The 16,480-nt window shown below is 44.1% G+C and overlaps 1 protein-coding gene across 1 annotated transcript in view; it reads left to right on the top strand.

The window, feature by feature from the left end:
• Positions 1-16,480, top strand: part of LOC124775262 — a 148,094-nt gene that overhangs the window by 50,959 nt on the left and 80,655 nt on the right. Inside the window, exon 3 of the mRNA XM_047250100.1 lies at positions 10,811-11,104. Coding sequence (XP_047106056.1) covers positions 10,811-11,104 — 294 coding nt within the window. The remainder of the gene's footprint in view (positions 1-10,810; positions 11,105-16,480) is intronic.

Raw genomic sequence — 16,480 nt, 5'->3', positions numbered from 1 at the left:
TGAGAAGCGCGGGCTACTGGTGAATGGTATCATATTGTCCTCAGGGATGAATCACGGTTCTGCGTCACTTGGATAACTACCGTCGGCTAGCATGGTGGCGATGTGGAGGGAGATACTATTATTCCAATGTTTTGGAGAGGCACAGTGGTGATACTCCTGGCGTTATGGTGTGGGGATCCATTGTTTGGTTAGTTGATTTGGGGGAGGGGACAAACAGCGAGATTATCGGTCCCATCTGGTTAGGGAAGCACGGGGAAGGAAGTCGGCCGTGCCTTTTCAAAGGAACCATCCCGGCATTTGCCTGGAGCGATATAGGGAAGTCACAGAAAACCTAAATCAGGATGGCCGGACGCGGGTTTGAATCGTCATCCTCCCGAATGCGAGTCCAGTGTGCCAACCACTACGCCACCTCGCTCGGTGGGGAGCCATTGGGTATGACTTCAGGTCACGGGTGACAGTGATTAAGGGAACTCTGACGGCATATGTTGGAAAGTCCTGCATCCTCATATGTTAACTCTCAAGCGTTCTGTCACTTTACAACAGAACAATCCTCGTCCACACATAGCATGAATCTGTATGAACCGCCCGCGTGATGTTGATATATTCTTGTTAGCAGCAGGATCTCTAGATTTATCCTCGATAGAACATGTTATCAACATCTGCATTATTCCTATAAGTTTGCCGGCCGGGGTGGCCGAGCGGTTCTAGGCGCTACAGTCTGGAACCGGCTGACGGCTACGGTCGCAGGTTCGAATCCTGCCCCGGGCATGGGTGTGTGTGATGTCCTTAGGTTAGTTACGTTTAAATAGTTCTAAGTTCTAGGGGACTGATGACCTCAGAAGTTAAGTCCCATAGTGCTCAGAGCCATTTGCACCAACCTATCAGTTTGTCTACGCAAAATCTGTGTCTCTCTAGCTCTTCGTCTTTCATGCCGACCCGTTAATGTTCTTCTTCGAGGCATAGCCTAAACCACACGTAGTTTCCTTATAGGACGGACGTTGTAGCAACTCAAGGTGAAGATACTGAAAACTAGGAACACTCTTGAGTTTTGTGGTGACGGCAGCAAACAAACACAGAGTTAGTTCCGTTTACCAAAGTAAGTGAAAAACGACGATAATAAACAATGTTTGTAGTCCACGAATGCTTCGTTACTACGTTTCGTTTTCCACTGTTGACAACATCAGTGACATAGCAGTTGCTGCATTATAGCTGCCCTGTATGCGAGTGTTAATGCAGATCAACCATCTGCAACTTTTAAACATGAACTTCCCTTCAATGCAACTTCACGAAACCTTGTTACCTCCGTGTGTTGTTTCTACCATAACACCCGACCGTTACGCGTGATAGAAGTTGGTAGCAATGTCAGAGGCCCGCGAACCTCCCCCTCATGTGTATATGTCTACTTCCTTCTACTTCTCCTTATGGCTATGCATGCACATGATTTTTTCTTTTGTGCACATCTGCGTCAAGCTTCCATTCAATCTTCATTCGCCTCCTTGTATAATTAATGTTAAAAATCGGTTCTTCAATTTTCGATGCTCACATATTAATATTATGGTAATTAAATAAAACAGATGCATTATCGTTGTGAATGTCCATCTTGGTATTTCTCTACGCAAAAATTTTGTCTGTCTAGCTCTTCGTCTTTCACTCTGACCTGTTAGCATTCTCCTTCTCGGCATACCCTAAAACAAATTTACTTTCACCATAATAAATGAAGTCGGAAGACGTAGTTAGTCAAAATGAAGAAATTAAATATTAGGAACTTACTTAAATTTTCTGGTAATGGCAGCAAATGGCCGCCCAGTTACTCTTATAGGAAAGTAATCGAAATGGCGACGCCAATATACAACGTTATTTACAGACTTCGTTACTACAGTATGTTGACTGTCACTGCTCGCAACATCATCGACTTAGCAGTTGTCGCATTGTAGCTGCCCGATATGCACTATTTACTAAAAATGAACCATGTAAATATGAAAGCCCCAAGAATGCGATTTGTTTCTTTCATGTGTCATTTCTATCACAGCACCTGATCGGTGTGCGGAGCAGAGGTTGGTAGCTCTTCAATCTTCGATGTTCAGGCATTAGAGATTGTAATGTGTGATAATGTAACATCAGTGTTATGAATATGAAAGCTTCTACTTCCTTTTATCACTCTTAAATGCTACATACCCATTATTTTTTCTTTGTGCACATCTATGACAGAGTACGTTGCGAATTATGTAAGGATTATTGGCAATTAATCATCCGCAGTTAGTATTAAAAATCAGTACTTCAATTTTCGTGTTCACGTATTAATAGTATGACGCCCTCTCAACTAGTGAGGTATCATTTCGTTTCCTCGTCGCCCTGTGGATGCTTCACTTTTTTCACTTTTGTGGTGTTGCAGTACCGCATATGTTAACGGTTTAGCTTTTAGCGAAGTAATATCTTATTTACGACTCTTGAATCTGCTATTCATAAGTAGTTTTACAGATGAAGGGCTTATACTCGTGGAAGAAGATACACATCTTGGTATTTTAAAATAACTTTTGTTCCGTTTTAGCCGTTCGAGCTAGAGTATTTCTCTGGTAAGGCCGAACATTCTGATGCTCCTGGAGGAAAGTAAATTCTCTCAAAGATTCGGCACGGATTCGGCATAAACCACTCGCGTAAAAACAAAACTTTTTCGATATTTAAAGAAAGTTGCCGATCTTAGCACAATTTTTATGAATGATGGAGCAGTTTTTTTCAGATAGTACTTCCTTATAGATAACTGCATCATCTGTAAAAAAGGCTGAGGCTACTGTTAATACCGTCTGCCTGGTCATTAACATGCGACATGAACATTAAGGATTGGAACACGCTTTCCTGGAGCATACCTGCACTCTGAATAATTCTCTGTCAAAGATAACATGCTGCGTCCTCACTAACAATAAATCCCTCAACCCAGCCGCAAATTTCGTTTGGTATCCCAAATGATCGTACTTTCGTTAGTAAGCAGGAGTTGGGTCCCTTGTGATTGGTGTTTCCGGAATCGCTGCTGGTAGGCGCTCGCTCTCGGTTTCGGCTGATTCTCGCTCTTTCAGCAGATCGTCAAAGGAAGTTACCGCGTTCGCCACATCGGTGCTTGGTTCGGTATGAACAGTACTGAGAACAAACACTTTGTACCTTGCAGTTCTTCACTCGCGAACTACCTTTGATTCTAGACGTAAATCGTATGAGCGATGGAGTAATCGGAGGAGACTGTAATAGAGGACGGACGTAATGTCTTTCCATGACTACAAATATTTATTTCTCAGGAACTCTTCTAGATACGGCTAACGGTTTCTTGCAAGTCGTAGCTTAATTCAAAAAGCTTTTTATGCACACACCTCCAGATGTTTATGACACTGCAGCGCCTGTGCTATTTACAATGCATAGCTCCTTCGCACATCGTAATTCAGAATAAGAAAAATGGCTCTGAGTACTATGGGACTTAACATCTATGGTCATCAGTCCCCTAGAACTTAGAACTACTTAAACCTAACTAACCTAAGGACAGCACATAACACCCAGTCATCACGAGGCAGAGAAAATCCCTGACCCCGGGAATCGAACCCGTGAACCCGGGCGCGGGAAGCGAGAACGCTACCTCACGACCACGAGCTGCGGACTCAGAATAAGAGAGGCACTGCAATATCGTATTTATATGCCGACACTGGGCAAGCGAATTTCAAGTAAAATGTCTTACCTGTACGGGAATATACGTGATGGCTATGCAGGTACAGGCTGAAGACGCACGGATGACTACATATGGAAGTTTGGGGCTGGCCGTGAGTCGCGCATGGATAGCCAAATGGTAGCCGGCACGGTAGCTCAGCGTGTTCGGTCAGAGGGCTGCGTGCCCTCTGTAATAGAAAAACGGAGTCAAAGTATCAACTATCAAGTTGAACGGACGTCTTGTGACGTCCGCCCAGACCAAACGCAACGAACTATATAGAAATACAGAACCAAAAAAAAAAAGTGGTAAGGCGACCGCTCGCAATGAGCGGGAAATTCGGGCTCGAGTCCCCGTCCGGTAAAAATTTTCACTGTCGTCATTCAGTTCTACAGCTAATGATTGTCCATTTTCGCAATTGCGATTACATTTAGTGAATTCCTGTAAGGTGTCAGGAAAATCCAACACCTTCCATGAAAACCGTGACATGATAAGCAAATCCAGTAGTATGTCACATAGCTTCGAATAAATCGTGACATTAAATTAACCTAAGTAATACGAGTAACGAGTGAGCAAACGGAATACCACAGACTAACACAAGAATGCCTAAATGCATGTCATACCTTCCCACCGTCAGACAGACACAGTTCCGAGGGGAGAAACGAGAACAGAAGCCGAGAGCAGAACCGTGTTCAGCTGGAAGGCCCTACGATAAGGGACGGACACCCACGTCGCCAGCTAACCGCTAGGACCACCCCAGCTGCAAGTTTTAGCGTGAGACTTTTTCGCGTCTCTGTTACGTCAGGACCACCCCCCAACCCATGTTAAGAGGTAGAGCCCTCCAGAGGAGCAGTATAGATCTTACGATAACACAAAAAGGGCCACACCCCAGCCGCAAGTTTTAGCGTGAGACTTTTTCGCGTCTCTGTTATGTCAGGACCACCCCCCCAGCCCATGTTAAAAGATAGAGCCCTCCAGAAGAACAGTATAGATCTTACGATAACACTAAAAGGACCACACCAGCTGCAAGTTTTAGCGTGAGACTTTTTCGCGTCTCTGTTACATTGCAACTTTAAAAACATTGCCCCACCACGAAAAGTATAACGTTTCTCATTGGATGGACAGAATTTTTGTAGGCATAGCTTATGGTTAACATTGAGACCCTGATTGGTCAGATGAAAACACGGTCAGATAGTTTTTTAAACCAACTTCGGTAAATTGTAGTAAGGAGAAGTTAGGAGAGAGTTGCTTCCGAGACAGCGAGGTGAGTGGAGCTGTGTTCCCCGCCGCCCCCTGACGAACACCGACAAGGTAATGAACGCACGCTATGCCGCATAATAGAGCATAAAGCTTCACTGAGAACTGCAGAAGTCTCATCTGTTACACCCCCTTTTTGCGTAATACTAGTGTCGATCGTCAATTAAAGCTCATGGTGTTCACATTTGCCACTTGAAGTAAAAATCTGAAACGCGATGATTTTTCTGTTATATAGTTATTGAGAAGCCACATCAGCCACTGTAATTTATGACAAGTTAGATAAGTAATTAAAGATAATTGAGGGTCACTGTAGACCATTTTGACAGTTTTCTCTTTTGTGAAACTTAATTTAAACCTGGATTGTAGATGTGATATGGCATAGGTCATCCTTCGATCCATTGTAGAACTTGGAAACCCACTCAGGGAATATTCGTTCACATTTTTGTTGAACGCAGTTGGTTTTTACCATCCTGTATTAAAACATTTCCTTTTATCAATAGTGCAATTTATAAACAATGTTTTGTGAGTAGAATAAAATTTCCAACTGTAAACTTAACTGCTTTTTCGACGTTATTTTTACCAGCTAACTAAAAATAGGAAAGCCTTGAACCCCTTCCACTAAATTTAGTTAGTATTAAGATTCTTTTACAGGGAGTGGAGTGGAGCTGACGCTGAAATCATTAAGTATTTGGTTATATCATCCCTAGTCTCACTGAACTCTTCTAAATTCTAGATGTTATGTGTGGTCTGGCATCTCCTTACCAGCAACAGGTCCCAGGTTCAAACTAGTCAATTCCCTAAAAAACATGCTCAGAGCGTCGTTGCGCGAAAGTGGTAGGGAGACACGATATAGAACAAACAGACACCACGCTCCTAATGTCTGCATGGTCTATTTCAATGAGCCTACTATTACGGCACCAACGGCCCTGCCTCAGTGGTAACACCAGTCCCCATCAGATCATAGGAGTTAAGCGCTGCCGGGATGGGCTAGCACTTGGATGAGTGACCATCCGGTCTGCCGGGAACTGTTGGCAAGCGGGGTGCACTCTGGCCTTGTGAGGCAAACTGAGGAGCTACTTGATTGAGAAGTAGCGGCTCCGGTCTCGTAAACTGACAAAACGGCCGGGAGAGCGGTGTATTGACTACATGACCCTTCATATCCGCATCCAGTGACGCCTGTGGGCTGAGGATGACACGGCGGCCGGTCGGTACCGTTGGGCTGTCCTCGGCCTGTTCGGACGGATTTTAGTTTAGTGTTACTGTTACGGCAACGTTTTATCTGGACAAGTTGGAACTTGAAATTGCACCTCAGTTACCAGAATTTAAACAATTCAAACAACGTGGTGCACTGCCAATTTTTGTTCGCTAATTTTTCGATGAAACCTTTCCGGAAAGGCAGACCACAAAGACGGTAAAACACAATGGCAACCGTGTTCATCAAACGTAACCTCTCTTAACTTTTTTGTAGGGTTGCCTTAAGGATAAAGTGTCCAGTTGACCACTCCCTGATGGTGCAGACTCTTACAGCAGGAATACGGGAAGCCGTAGAGGCGGAGACGGAAGAGATGTTGACAAAGACATGAAAAGAAATTGAGTATCACCCAGACGTTCAAAACGCAACAAACGGAGTGAAGGTGGAAGTGTATCTATAAAAGACTTTGTGATTTCTGCTACCATTTGCAACAAACGGCATAGCTGTATCCAACAAAGTTCCTTAGAAATAAATTTTTGTGATCAGGGCTGAACTTTAAGCTCAACCTCTAGAATATAAGAGATGTTTCTGCCAGCCGAGACACCTACAGCACAAGACGGAAAACAAATAATAACAATAAAAGTAACAGTAATAGTAAAAGTTCCAACTGAGGAAAAGAAGAGGGAGTAAACTAAGTATTTGCCTACGTGAGGCGGGACAGACTAAAGAGGGCAAAGGCCAGGCAATAGTCACTACGAAATAATACTTAAGACTAATATGAATGTCACTGGAGAATGCTAAAAATCCGTTAGTGCTTTCTCCACCTGATATTTTCTGTCGATAGTTTGTATTCAATTCCGAAATTAAATCCTCAACTGAACTGAGCAACGAGTGATATACCTGTAAAGTTTTGATTGGTTGGTTGGTACATTTGGGTGAGAGGACCAAATAGCAAGGTCATCGGTCCCATCGGATGAGGGAAGGAAGTCGGCCACGCATTTTCAAAGGAATCATCCTGGCATTTGCCTGAAGCGGAAATCTAAATCAGAACGGCCGGGCGCTGGATTGAACCGTCGTCCTCCCGAATGCGAGTAGTGTGCTAACCACTGCGCCACCTCGCTCGGCGCAAAGTTTTGGAATAAGGCTATATAGAAGGCTGAAGCTGCAATTAAGTTGTCAGTGCCCTGCCAAAAAATGCTTCAAATTTCATACATCCTGCTGTTACTTTTCCTACGACACTTTGCTTCCTTGATCCACTAGGACTGCTCAGCGGATCGTGTTAACTGGTAAGAAAAACGGAGTGTTCGACTAGTGCGCGCCTTGCGGCTATCTCCGATACTACCGCACGGGGGCGACGGACGAGTCGCAGACCGGCGAATGGGGCAGTCATTTGAGCGGAGTGTGGCTGCGGTTCGATCGGATTATCCGACAGCTTATCTACAGTGCTATCATAGATTGCGATGAGGAAATGACTGAGGCTGCCATTTGACGAAGGGCAGCGGGCGGACCACGTCACAAAGAGGTGCAGGTATGAGGAGTTTTACAGACACGAGCGCTTTACCTGATAATTCTGTAGAATACTGCAGCACATGTGTACATTTCTTTGTTTATGGGGTACATAGATAAATACAAAGTGCATAAATATCTTTTTGACGTGATTCCAAGGTTACTAACATTTTTCTGAATGATTCCATGCCATCTGCAAGTGTCAATTTTTGTTTTATTTTGTTTTCTGTACTCTTACTCAGTTGTAGACTTACGCCATTTTCGAGCAGATTGTTGGAAACTTTTTTTAATGTAAACAACGATGGATATTCAGTATGTTATTTTTTAGTTAAAGTTAAAAGCAATGATTAGCCTTCATTTGCTTGGCTTTGATGCATTTATAGTACACTTTACCTCGTGCCTGATGGGGCAGTGATTTAATAATTTTCTTTGAATGTAGGTTCATAGCATCCACGAATTTTTCAATGACTGCATGCTGTCTGCAACTGTAAACTTTTAGTTTATTTCCGCTACCGTATTGCAGAATTTCTGCTGGTATAGCATTTCTTTTTTACAAAAAAGCCTTGTAACGGTGCACTTTAAAACGTCGAAACTCAGCAGTGGCACAAAAAACAAGATAAATATTAGCAGTTACCGATCGCATGGAAACATTTAAAAAAAAAAAAAAATCAAAGAAAACGTGTCGGCTCTTCGGGTGAATAACATTTTTGCTACACTAGGTCGAGGGTCGTCTTCACAAACGCCGTCATCGAGGTGAACGGATGCTCGAAACGTGCAGTGCGTTACGGACGCAGGATGTTGGGAGCAGTGTTATTCTGTGGGAGACATTTTCCTACGCTTGCATGGGACCTGTGCTAGTAATGCAAGACAAGCTGACAACTGCAAACCACCAGCATATCCGAGCCAGAACCGTGCTACAGTGGTTTGAGGAACATTATAGTGAACTCTCGGCGACCAAATTTGCCTGATTTAAATCCTATGGAACCCATTTGGGTCGCTATCGGGCGCCATCACCGCGTACGCAAATCGGCGGCCCGTTATTTATGGGATTTACATCTAATGCCACATAACTCCACAAGCCTGCCAGCGAACTGTCGGATCCCCGATACGCAGAATCAGTGACTTATTTTGTTCCAAGGACGGACAAACAACCTATTAAGCAGGTGGTCATAATGTTTTGGCTCATGAGTGTATCAGAGTTCCCTTCACAATATTCGCTCGGAAACCGGTTGATAATGGCCTGCATTCACTGACACCAGAAATTTCTGTCGGGTTTGTAAACGATTTTCGTTAAAAAGGCGTGACACTCGTTTCCGTTTCCTGTCGATTAGGATATTTTTATAATCACTTGTATTACGACATGTTTCATGTGGGACATCATTGTTTGCAGACGCGCTGGACAGTCGTCACTGATACAGCAATAAACTGTGCGGCTTGATTCACGGTGTGGTCACGAGCAAGTTCAGTCACGACAGCTATTTCTGCCATTCTGGCCCGTCTTCACATAAATCCGCCTTAATAGCCTACAGTCACATAGACACCATATCAGTGCCATGACTTACGTTAGTGTCGAGGATCAGTTTAACATCAGTTCTGGATCATTTACAGCGCTATAAAGTGCCACTTTCTGTACAGGATGTTTAAAAACAACGTATTCTATTTCCCTACATATAGTATTGGTCAAAACACGAAGAAAAGCTCCCATAATGAATGTCCGGAAACCAGTACCTGTTGAGTTACTGGCCAATCTATCCTCTCGTTGTTATCCATCTGTTACGTAGAAGTAGACACTACAGGCTTTGCTGCATGTGGTTCGCACCCATCTTTACACATTGTTAAGCCCTTCTTTGCAGTGAATCACACACTCTTCACATGTACGTGGCTGCATTCGGATTGTGTCATATGCAATGGTCACGCGCTCCTGTTACCTCCGTATGTGGTCGCAAGAAACAGCAACAGAACTTCTGCTTCAAGGCACGAATAATTCCGTACACTTGCACAAAGACGACTGTGGTTTATGCATGACGAGGACCCACCATATTTTCTACGGATCGTGCGACAGTACTTCACCGAAATATTTCATGGACGATGGATTGGTCCGTTCAGTTTCTGGCTAGGGAGACACACAAGGCATTGGTATCAGCCGAACCAGTCGACAATAACACATGTTACAAGGTGGTGGTGGTTAGTGTTTAACGTCCCGTCGACAACGAGGTCATTAGAGACGGAGCGCAAGCTCTGGTTAGGGAAGGATTGGGAAGGAAATCGGCCGTGCCCTTTCAAAGGAACCATCCCGGCATTTGCCTGAAACGATTTAGGGAAATCACGGAAAACCTAAATCGGGATGGCTGGAGAAGGGATTGAACCGTCGTCCTCCCGAATGCGAGTCCAGTGTGCTAACCACTGCGCGACCTCGCTCGGTGGATGTCACAAGAGCGTGTGACGAGTGCATGTGATGTAGTCTGAATGGATAGTGTATCTGAAAGAGTCCATCTGCGAAGAAAGGCTGAAGGATGTGTCAGGACGTGTGGTAACCACGTTGCAGCACTGCCTATAATGTTTGCATTTATGTGACTGATGGGAATGAGAGGATAGACTGAACAGTATCTGAACAGGCATTGGTTTCCAGTCATATCATTATAGGAACTTTTCTTCTGATTTCGACCAAAATCACCTCCTGTAGAAATATGTTAGACTTTTTTCATTGTAACTTGTCCTGCAATAGAATCGGTGGCTTCACGAGGAAGCAAAATTTATAAAATGGTGGTTTGAGGGTGAAACTACTGGTACTCAGAGAGTTAAGCATGAGTAATATTTTATCCTGTGAGCCAATTACTTCCTCCCACATACTTCTCGTCCAGTGACCACATCGAGAAAATTAGAGCGACCAGCAGAATTTTTCTGCGACTGTTCATTCGCTTGTGATAGCACGCAAGCAGTGTGTTACGGAACAGTCCAGTGAGCTCATGTATCAGTGATCATCATAATCTTCGGAAACCGAGTCCTCGATAAGGTCCACCTTCACGTACTCGTCTACGCCTAGTCTGAGGACACGTGTTCTCTGTTCGTCTCCTAGATAGGGTGTTAGTCGCTATCTGCAGGGCGATAAAACTACAGGCAGCACCTGTTGCTAAGACGGCGTGTTTTATAGCGCGCGGTGCGTGTGTTCGCAGACATCGCGCCGTGGTTGCGGACGCTGCCGGACGAGGTGGTCCCCGCAGCGGTACGCAGCTGCATGCGACAGCTGCAGGCGATGCGCGCCACCGACTCGCCGCCGCAGGCCACGCCCCCTCCGGCGCTGCCGACGCCGCCTCGCGACGCCGGCTCCGCCACCCCCACAGCGGCCGGCCAATTGCAGAGCCCGACGCTGGGTCTGTCCCCGGCCGTCGCCGCAGCGTCTGAGGCGACGCAGGACGCCAGGAAGAAGCGGGGCCGCCCGGCCAAGCCTGCCTCCAAGGCCGATGCAGGTATGTGCACAGCCACAGTACTTTCTGATCTTGCTACACTGCGCTGAAACTTATATCTAGTCAGAACTCTTTTTGGTAGACCAGCAGGAGAGGAGTGATTCTTCAATTTCTCCAGGCATATTTTATGACGAAATAAATCTCGGGTGAACAGCCTGGTATGAATGTGCATATGACGCCATCATCAGGTGCGCTGATGTACTGACTCCCGCGTTGGCAAGGTATCTGATAAATCCCTGATTTACGTAGACCAAGGTTGTCCTTGACATTATCAAGAAGGCCTTTGGTTTTCCTCCGAGCAATGCGGGAGTGTATACATAGGTCAGACCATTCGTACCATTGAGGACCGATGCCGAGAACATCAACGGCACACTAGACTGCAACAGCCCAGTTAGTCGGCAATCGCTGAGAATTGGCAGTCGGAACTCCACAGCATGGATTATGACCAAACCAAAGTCCTGACACAGACTTCCAAATACTGGAACTGTGTCATCAAAGAAGTCATAGAGATTAGAGTAAGGGAGCCACAACTAAATCGTGACAGCGGTTACATCCTTAGCAAGGCGTGGGAACCCGCGATCACCCGGATTAAGAAGAAAAAGGATATTTCCCAGAGTGTGCCGACTTCGGGGGAGGAGGGAAGAATAACGAGAGCGGTGTCGGCAGACCCTCCTGAACGAGAAGACCTAGGATGCAGCGCCCAGGCGGCGGGAGAACGAATGCTGTACCTGGACCGCGTGCGGGGTGAGGACCGCACCGACTCATAGGAAGCGCTTGAGCGAGGAGGGGGATTGTCCTGTATATACCTGGCGCCGGCCCACCGCCGCAGTACATCAGCGCAACTGATGATGGCAACGTGGTCGATTGCCGAAATATTGTGTCCTATGCACACTCATACCAGGCTGTTCACCCGAGACTTATTTCGTCAGGAGGAGAGGAATTGGGAGGGAAAATCCTCTGTTTCATGACTGCTTTGATGCAGCCCATCACGACTTCCTTCCAAACACTTCCTCTCATAGAACCACCTATCCCAATGTTCTTAGTTATTTCTTGGCTATTTTTCAGTCTCCATCATCCCCTGCAGTTCTTGCTCTCTGTCATTCTGTCAAGCACCATTTGAACTTATTTCAACTTAACCCACGTCCTACCATGCTGGTTGATGATAAAATCTACTAATACATTTAGCCGCATCACACTTCTCCACTGCCCGACGTTTCTATCCCTCTGTTGGAATCTTCTTCAGGATTCGACTGAGTTCCCTGGATCGCTGAACACTGTCTATCCACGGGTTTTAGATCCCTCTGTTGGAATCTTCTTCAGGTTCGATTGGCGTGCCTAGACGGCTGAACTCTGTCCATTCAGAGGTTTTGCATCTTCTTCAGGGTTCCACTGGGGTCCCTGGACGGCTGAACACTGTCGATCCCGGGACAGTAGAGGAATTCTGAAGAATATCTCAGCAGCGGTTCGAAACGCCGAAAAGTGAAGAACTTTGAAGACGAATATTATGCGGCCTTAAGATTCATTAATGACAAAGGATACAAAAGCGTGAATTGTATATCCTATCGCCCTATACATTCTTCTACTCAGTGAGATCCTTTTCTCGTCAGTTCTGTGGATAACCTCATTTTTTACCCTATCATTCCACTTCATTTCGTGCATTCTTCTGTAAACCACTTCCCAAACGCCTCAACTTTCTTCTTTTCTTGTTTTTCTACCCCAGGATCCACTTTGGTACAGTGCTCGGATATAAATTGTCAGAAATTTCTTCCTCAAATTAACCCCTTTGCCCGATTCAGCTCAACAAACAAAACAATAGTTTCACTTTTAACAGAGTGTAACCTCCCCCTCACTTATCGACCTTAATGACAGTTAAAAATAAAACCGCGTGTACCTAATGGAAATTTGGGAAAAGCAATCGTCACCGAAGTCAATTTGTCGGTAAAGAGGGAGGAAAGGGTTACATCTAAATGAAAGGAAAAATGTAAATGAAACTGGTGGAAATTAATTTTGAAAAGGGGTAAAGTTAATAAAGGAAGTAAATGTGCGGCCGTTACGTTAACAATTAACTAACGGTAATTAGATATTTGAGATTTGGGGGAAATTACGGTCGCCAGTCCTAAGGACAATTACTATAGTAACTGAAAAAAAGAAAGATTATTACACATATAATTAGCACTAGAAGCGTGGCAACTGAAGGTTGACACGTGTAGTGTGAAAACTGAAAGTTTGTCAGAAGTAATAAATTTCGCTACACTCTGACTTAATTTAGCAAAAGAATTAATAAAACCGGAAAATCGAAAGTTAATTTAGTGACTGAAGTTAATAGTGAACTTTCTTTCTGAAGCACATCGAAATTCAGTAAAATACGGTTAGTCTTGGACTACCTCAACAATCATTTCAAAAGCTACTTGAATCTACGCAATTTAGAAATAAGAGATTTAACTTTGAACTTGAATTAAATGATTCTGAACAATTAACAATAGTAAAATTTTGTACGTACCAAGCTGAGCTGCAGTCACAGGTAACTAAAATACGGTAACAAAACTCGCACTCTTAATTTATGCTTGTGCAATCTAAATATTGTAGCCACCTATGAATACCTTAACTGAACTTTGAAATTAAAGCAGTGAAATCGAATGATGCTGGCGTTTGAATTTCAACGACACTTGGGCTCATTTCGGAAAAGGAAGGGACCCTGCTTGGCAATGCAATTGGGACAACGAGCAACAAAGGTTCATGCTAAGTTGCTGTAATTTTGTGATGCAACAATTTTAAAAGTTTGAAAAGCCGAGGTCTGCCATACAGTTCTAAAACTTTACGTGCTTCCAGTCTTCCTTGTTGGCTGATTGAAGGTTTGAAGCCGTCGATCGAGGAGGTGGCGACAGTCACTCATTGTCGGCCGTCGCTGTTGCAGAAGCTGGATGTTGGCGCGCCTTCTTCTCGACACGGTCACCAGACGAAACGGGCTCTTGATGTGCGCCAGCTAATGCTTCCCGTCCGTGACACCATGTCAGAAACTATCATCGCAAGTCGAGCGCAATTACATGCTGCCAAACCCTGAAAGCGCGGCAACTCGCGGGAGTTTCACACAACACACCTGCTCCACTGCACCACCCCAGCCAGACTCTCTCTCTGCTCGCGCTCCACGCGACAGAGTTAACACTACCAAAGATCCTAAACACTTTGGTTCTCCACAAGACCTATCGATGAATTCGTTCGATAGCATAGTTTTCCCTAGGCCAGACCCAGCGTATAAATACAAATAATATTCACAAAACAAACCAATTATACATCGACATAAATGCATATATATACAAATAGTAAAACAATTACAATATACAAAGACACAGAAATGTTATATCTTCAGGTAACAAAACAAGGAAAAAAATTATAGTACAATAGATGGAAATACGAGGATATGCATTTCCGGCGTTACAAGAGCACATTTGTCATTTTAGAGCGCTGTAGATGGTGCAGAAGTGGTACCAGCAACTAAGACAGACTTCTCCGCTGATGTTGGTCATAGTAGCGAAATGGTGTTTACGCGCCAGTTGGTTGTATGGAATCAGCTTATTAAAATGGTTCTCTGTGGAGACGTAACTGAATTGCTGAAACATCATGTTTGGACATGCCTATGGACACATCATGAATGAAGTCCCTCGATTTGTTGGTGTTTCACTGTGGACTGTCCAACACGTCTGCAGGGAATGGTGTTGCACTAGAAGCTACATAACACGACGTAAAAACAATGGTCGTAAAGAGAGTCTATCAGACAGGTATCGAGGCTGAGTGTCACTCATTGTCAATAACAGTCAATTCATAACCATGCAGAAACTGCTGTTATCAATGAATGCAGGCCCATCTCAGTCAGTTTCCGAGCAAATACTCCGAAGAAAAGTGCATAAAACGGTCATTAATACTCAAGTACCTTGCGAAATGCATTTGTTTTCGCGATTTTAAAATGACAAAAAGCGAGGTACGAACCACAGGTACAATGAAGCGTGAGTGGAGGATGTAGTTTATGGCGAAGGTCATTCAGTGATGTTTTGGGGGTGTTTTTATGCATCACAACTTAGGCCACTCACTTAGGTTTTCATGACCATGAACCAGGATGTTTCTTTCAACATTCTCGGTGACGAAGGCTTAGCCTTCACTTTGTGTCTGCATAATGGGTATGCTATTGACACTGCCGTTCTCCAAGGTGATAGTAGCCTTAGGCACATGCGACACCTGTATGCTGTTAGTTTGACAAAATCTTAGGCCTGCTGTCGCACCTCGACTGTCCTGATAAATCAATCAATCATAATCCAATAGAAAATGTTGAGAGTGTTTGGAAGATCGGATAAAACGTATCGACTGGTAACGCATCGCATTTTATTATGATAAAACTATGTGTTTTCTTGCAGCCAGTCAATGATTCCTCTCCTGTGCCAACGTCTTCAATTACACCCAACGTCCTTAATTATTATTGGGGTTTGTTCCAGTCTCTGTCTTCCCCTATAATTTTGACCTTCTGCAAGTTCATTAAGTACCATGGATGTTAGTCCTGACGTCCTAACACATGTCCTACGGGCTGTTCCTTCCTGTTTTGAGTGTTTTACACATACCTCTCTCCTCAATGATTCTGCGCAAAACCTTATCTAAATATCCTCCCCGCCGTTGTCTTCTAAAACGTTAGAGGCGGCTAAGAAACTAATAGAAAATGGAACTTGCATTATAAATGTAGCTAAAAGGCTTGGATGTAATGAATTCACATTACGTAAGAGACTTAAGGCAGGCTATGATGCGGCATTATTGGGACGTTTAAAGAGAGGTTTTTCTGAGTCAGAGGAAACAGAGTTGGTGGTACGCTGTATCAGTCTGGATTGTATGTTCTATGGCCTTACGTTTAAACCCTTCCTAAAATTAGTACATTAGTTTGCCGAAAGCAATGTTGCAAGCCACACGTTTAAAGTGGGTTCGCTCAGTGATCGCTCACCATAATTTGAGTTGAAGCCACCAGAGAAAATCCTCCATCTGGAGGGTAATGGAACTTTTTTCCAGCAACTTGGAAAGTTTGTAATCTAAATATAATTTTCCATCCCATGAGACTATAATGAAGACGAAGCAGGAATCGACTGTACTGCGAAAACTGCAGAAACGTGTAGCAAAAAAAAGCCCAAATAATAATATTACAATGTGTTTTCTTGTGTTAAAATGATTTGTATTTAAATTAGTGATATGTTAGTGTCATCTTTCGATGTTTAACACGATCAAAACGATGGGGACAGTAATGATGATGATTGCTACGATGGTGATGATTTTGATATATTAAAACATTATACAAGTTAATAATGTCAGTACTTGGTAAATACTGTAATTCTCCTATAGTCTGTTGTA

The sequence above is a fragment of the Schistocerca piceifrons genome, chromosome 2 (genome assembly GCF_021461385.2).
Source record: "Schistocerca piceifrons isolate TAMUIC-IGC-003096 chromosome 2, iqSchPice1.1, whole genome shotgun sequence".
Classification (NCBI taxonomy): Eukaryota; Metazoa; Arthropoda; class Insecta; order Orthoptera; family Acrididae; genus Schistocerca; species Schistocerca piceifrons.
Note: the sequence above shows the minus strand (reverse complement) of the source record. Positions and strands in the feature narration are given on the sequence as shown.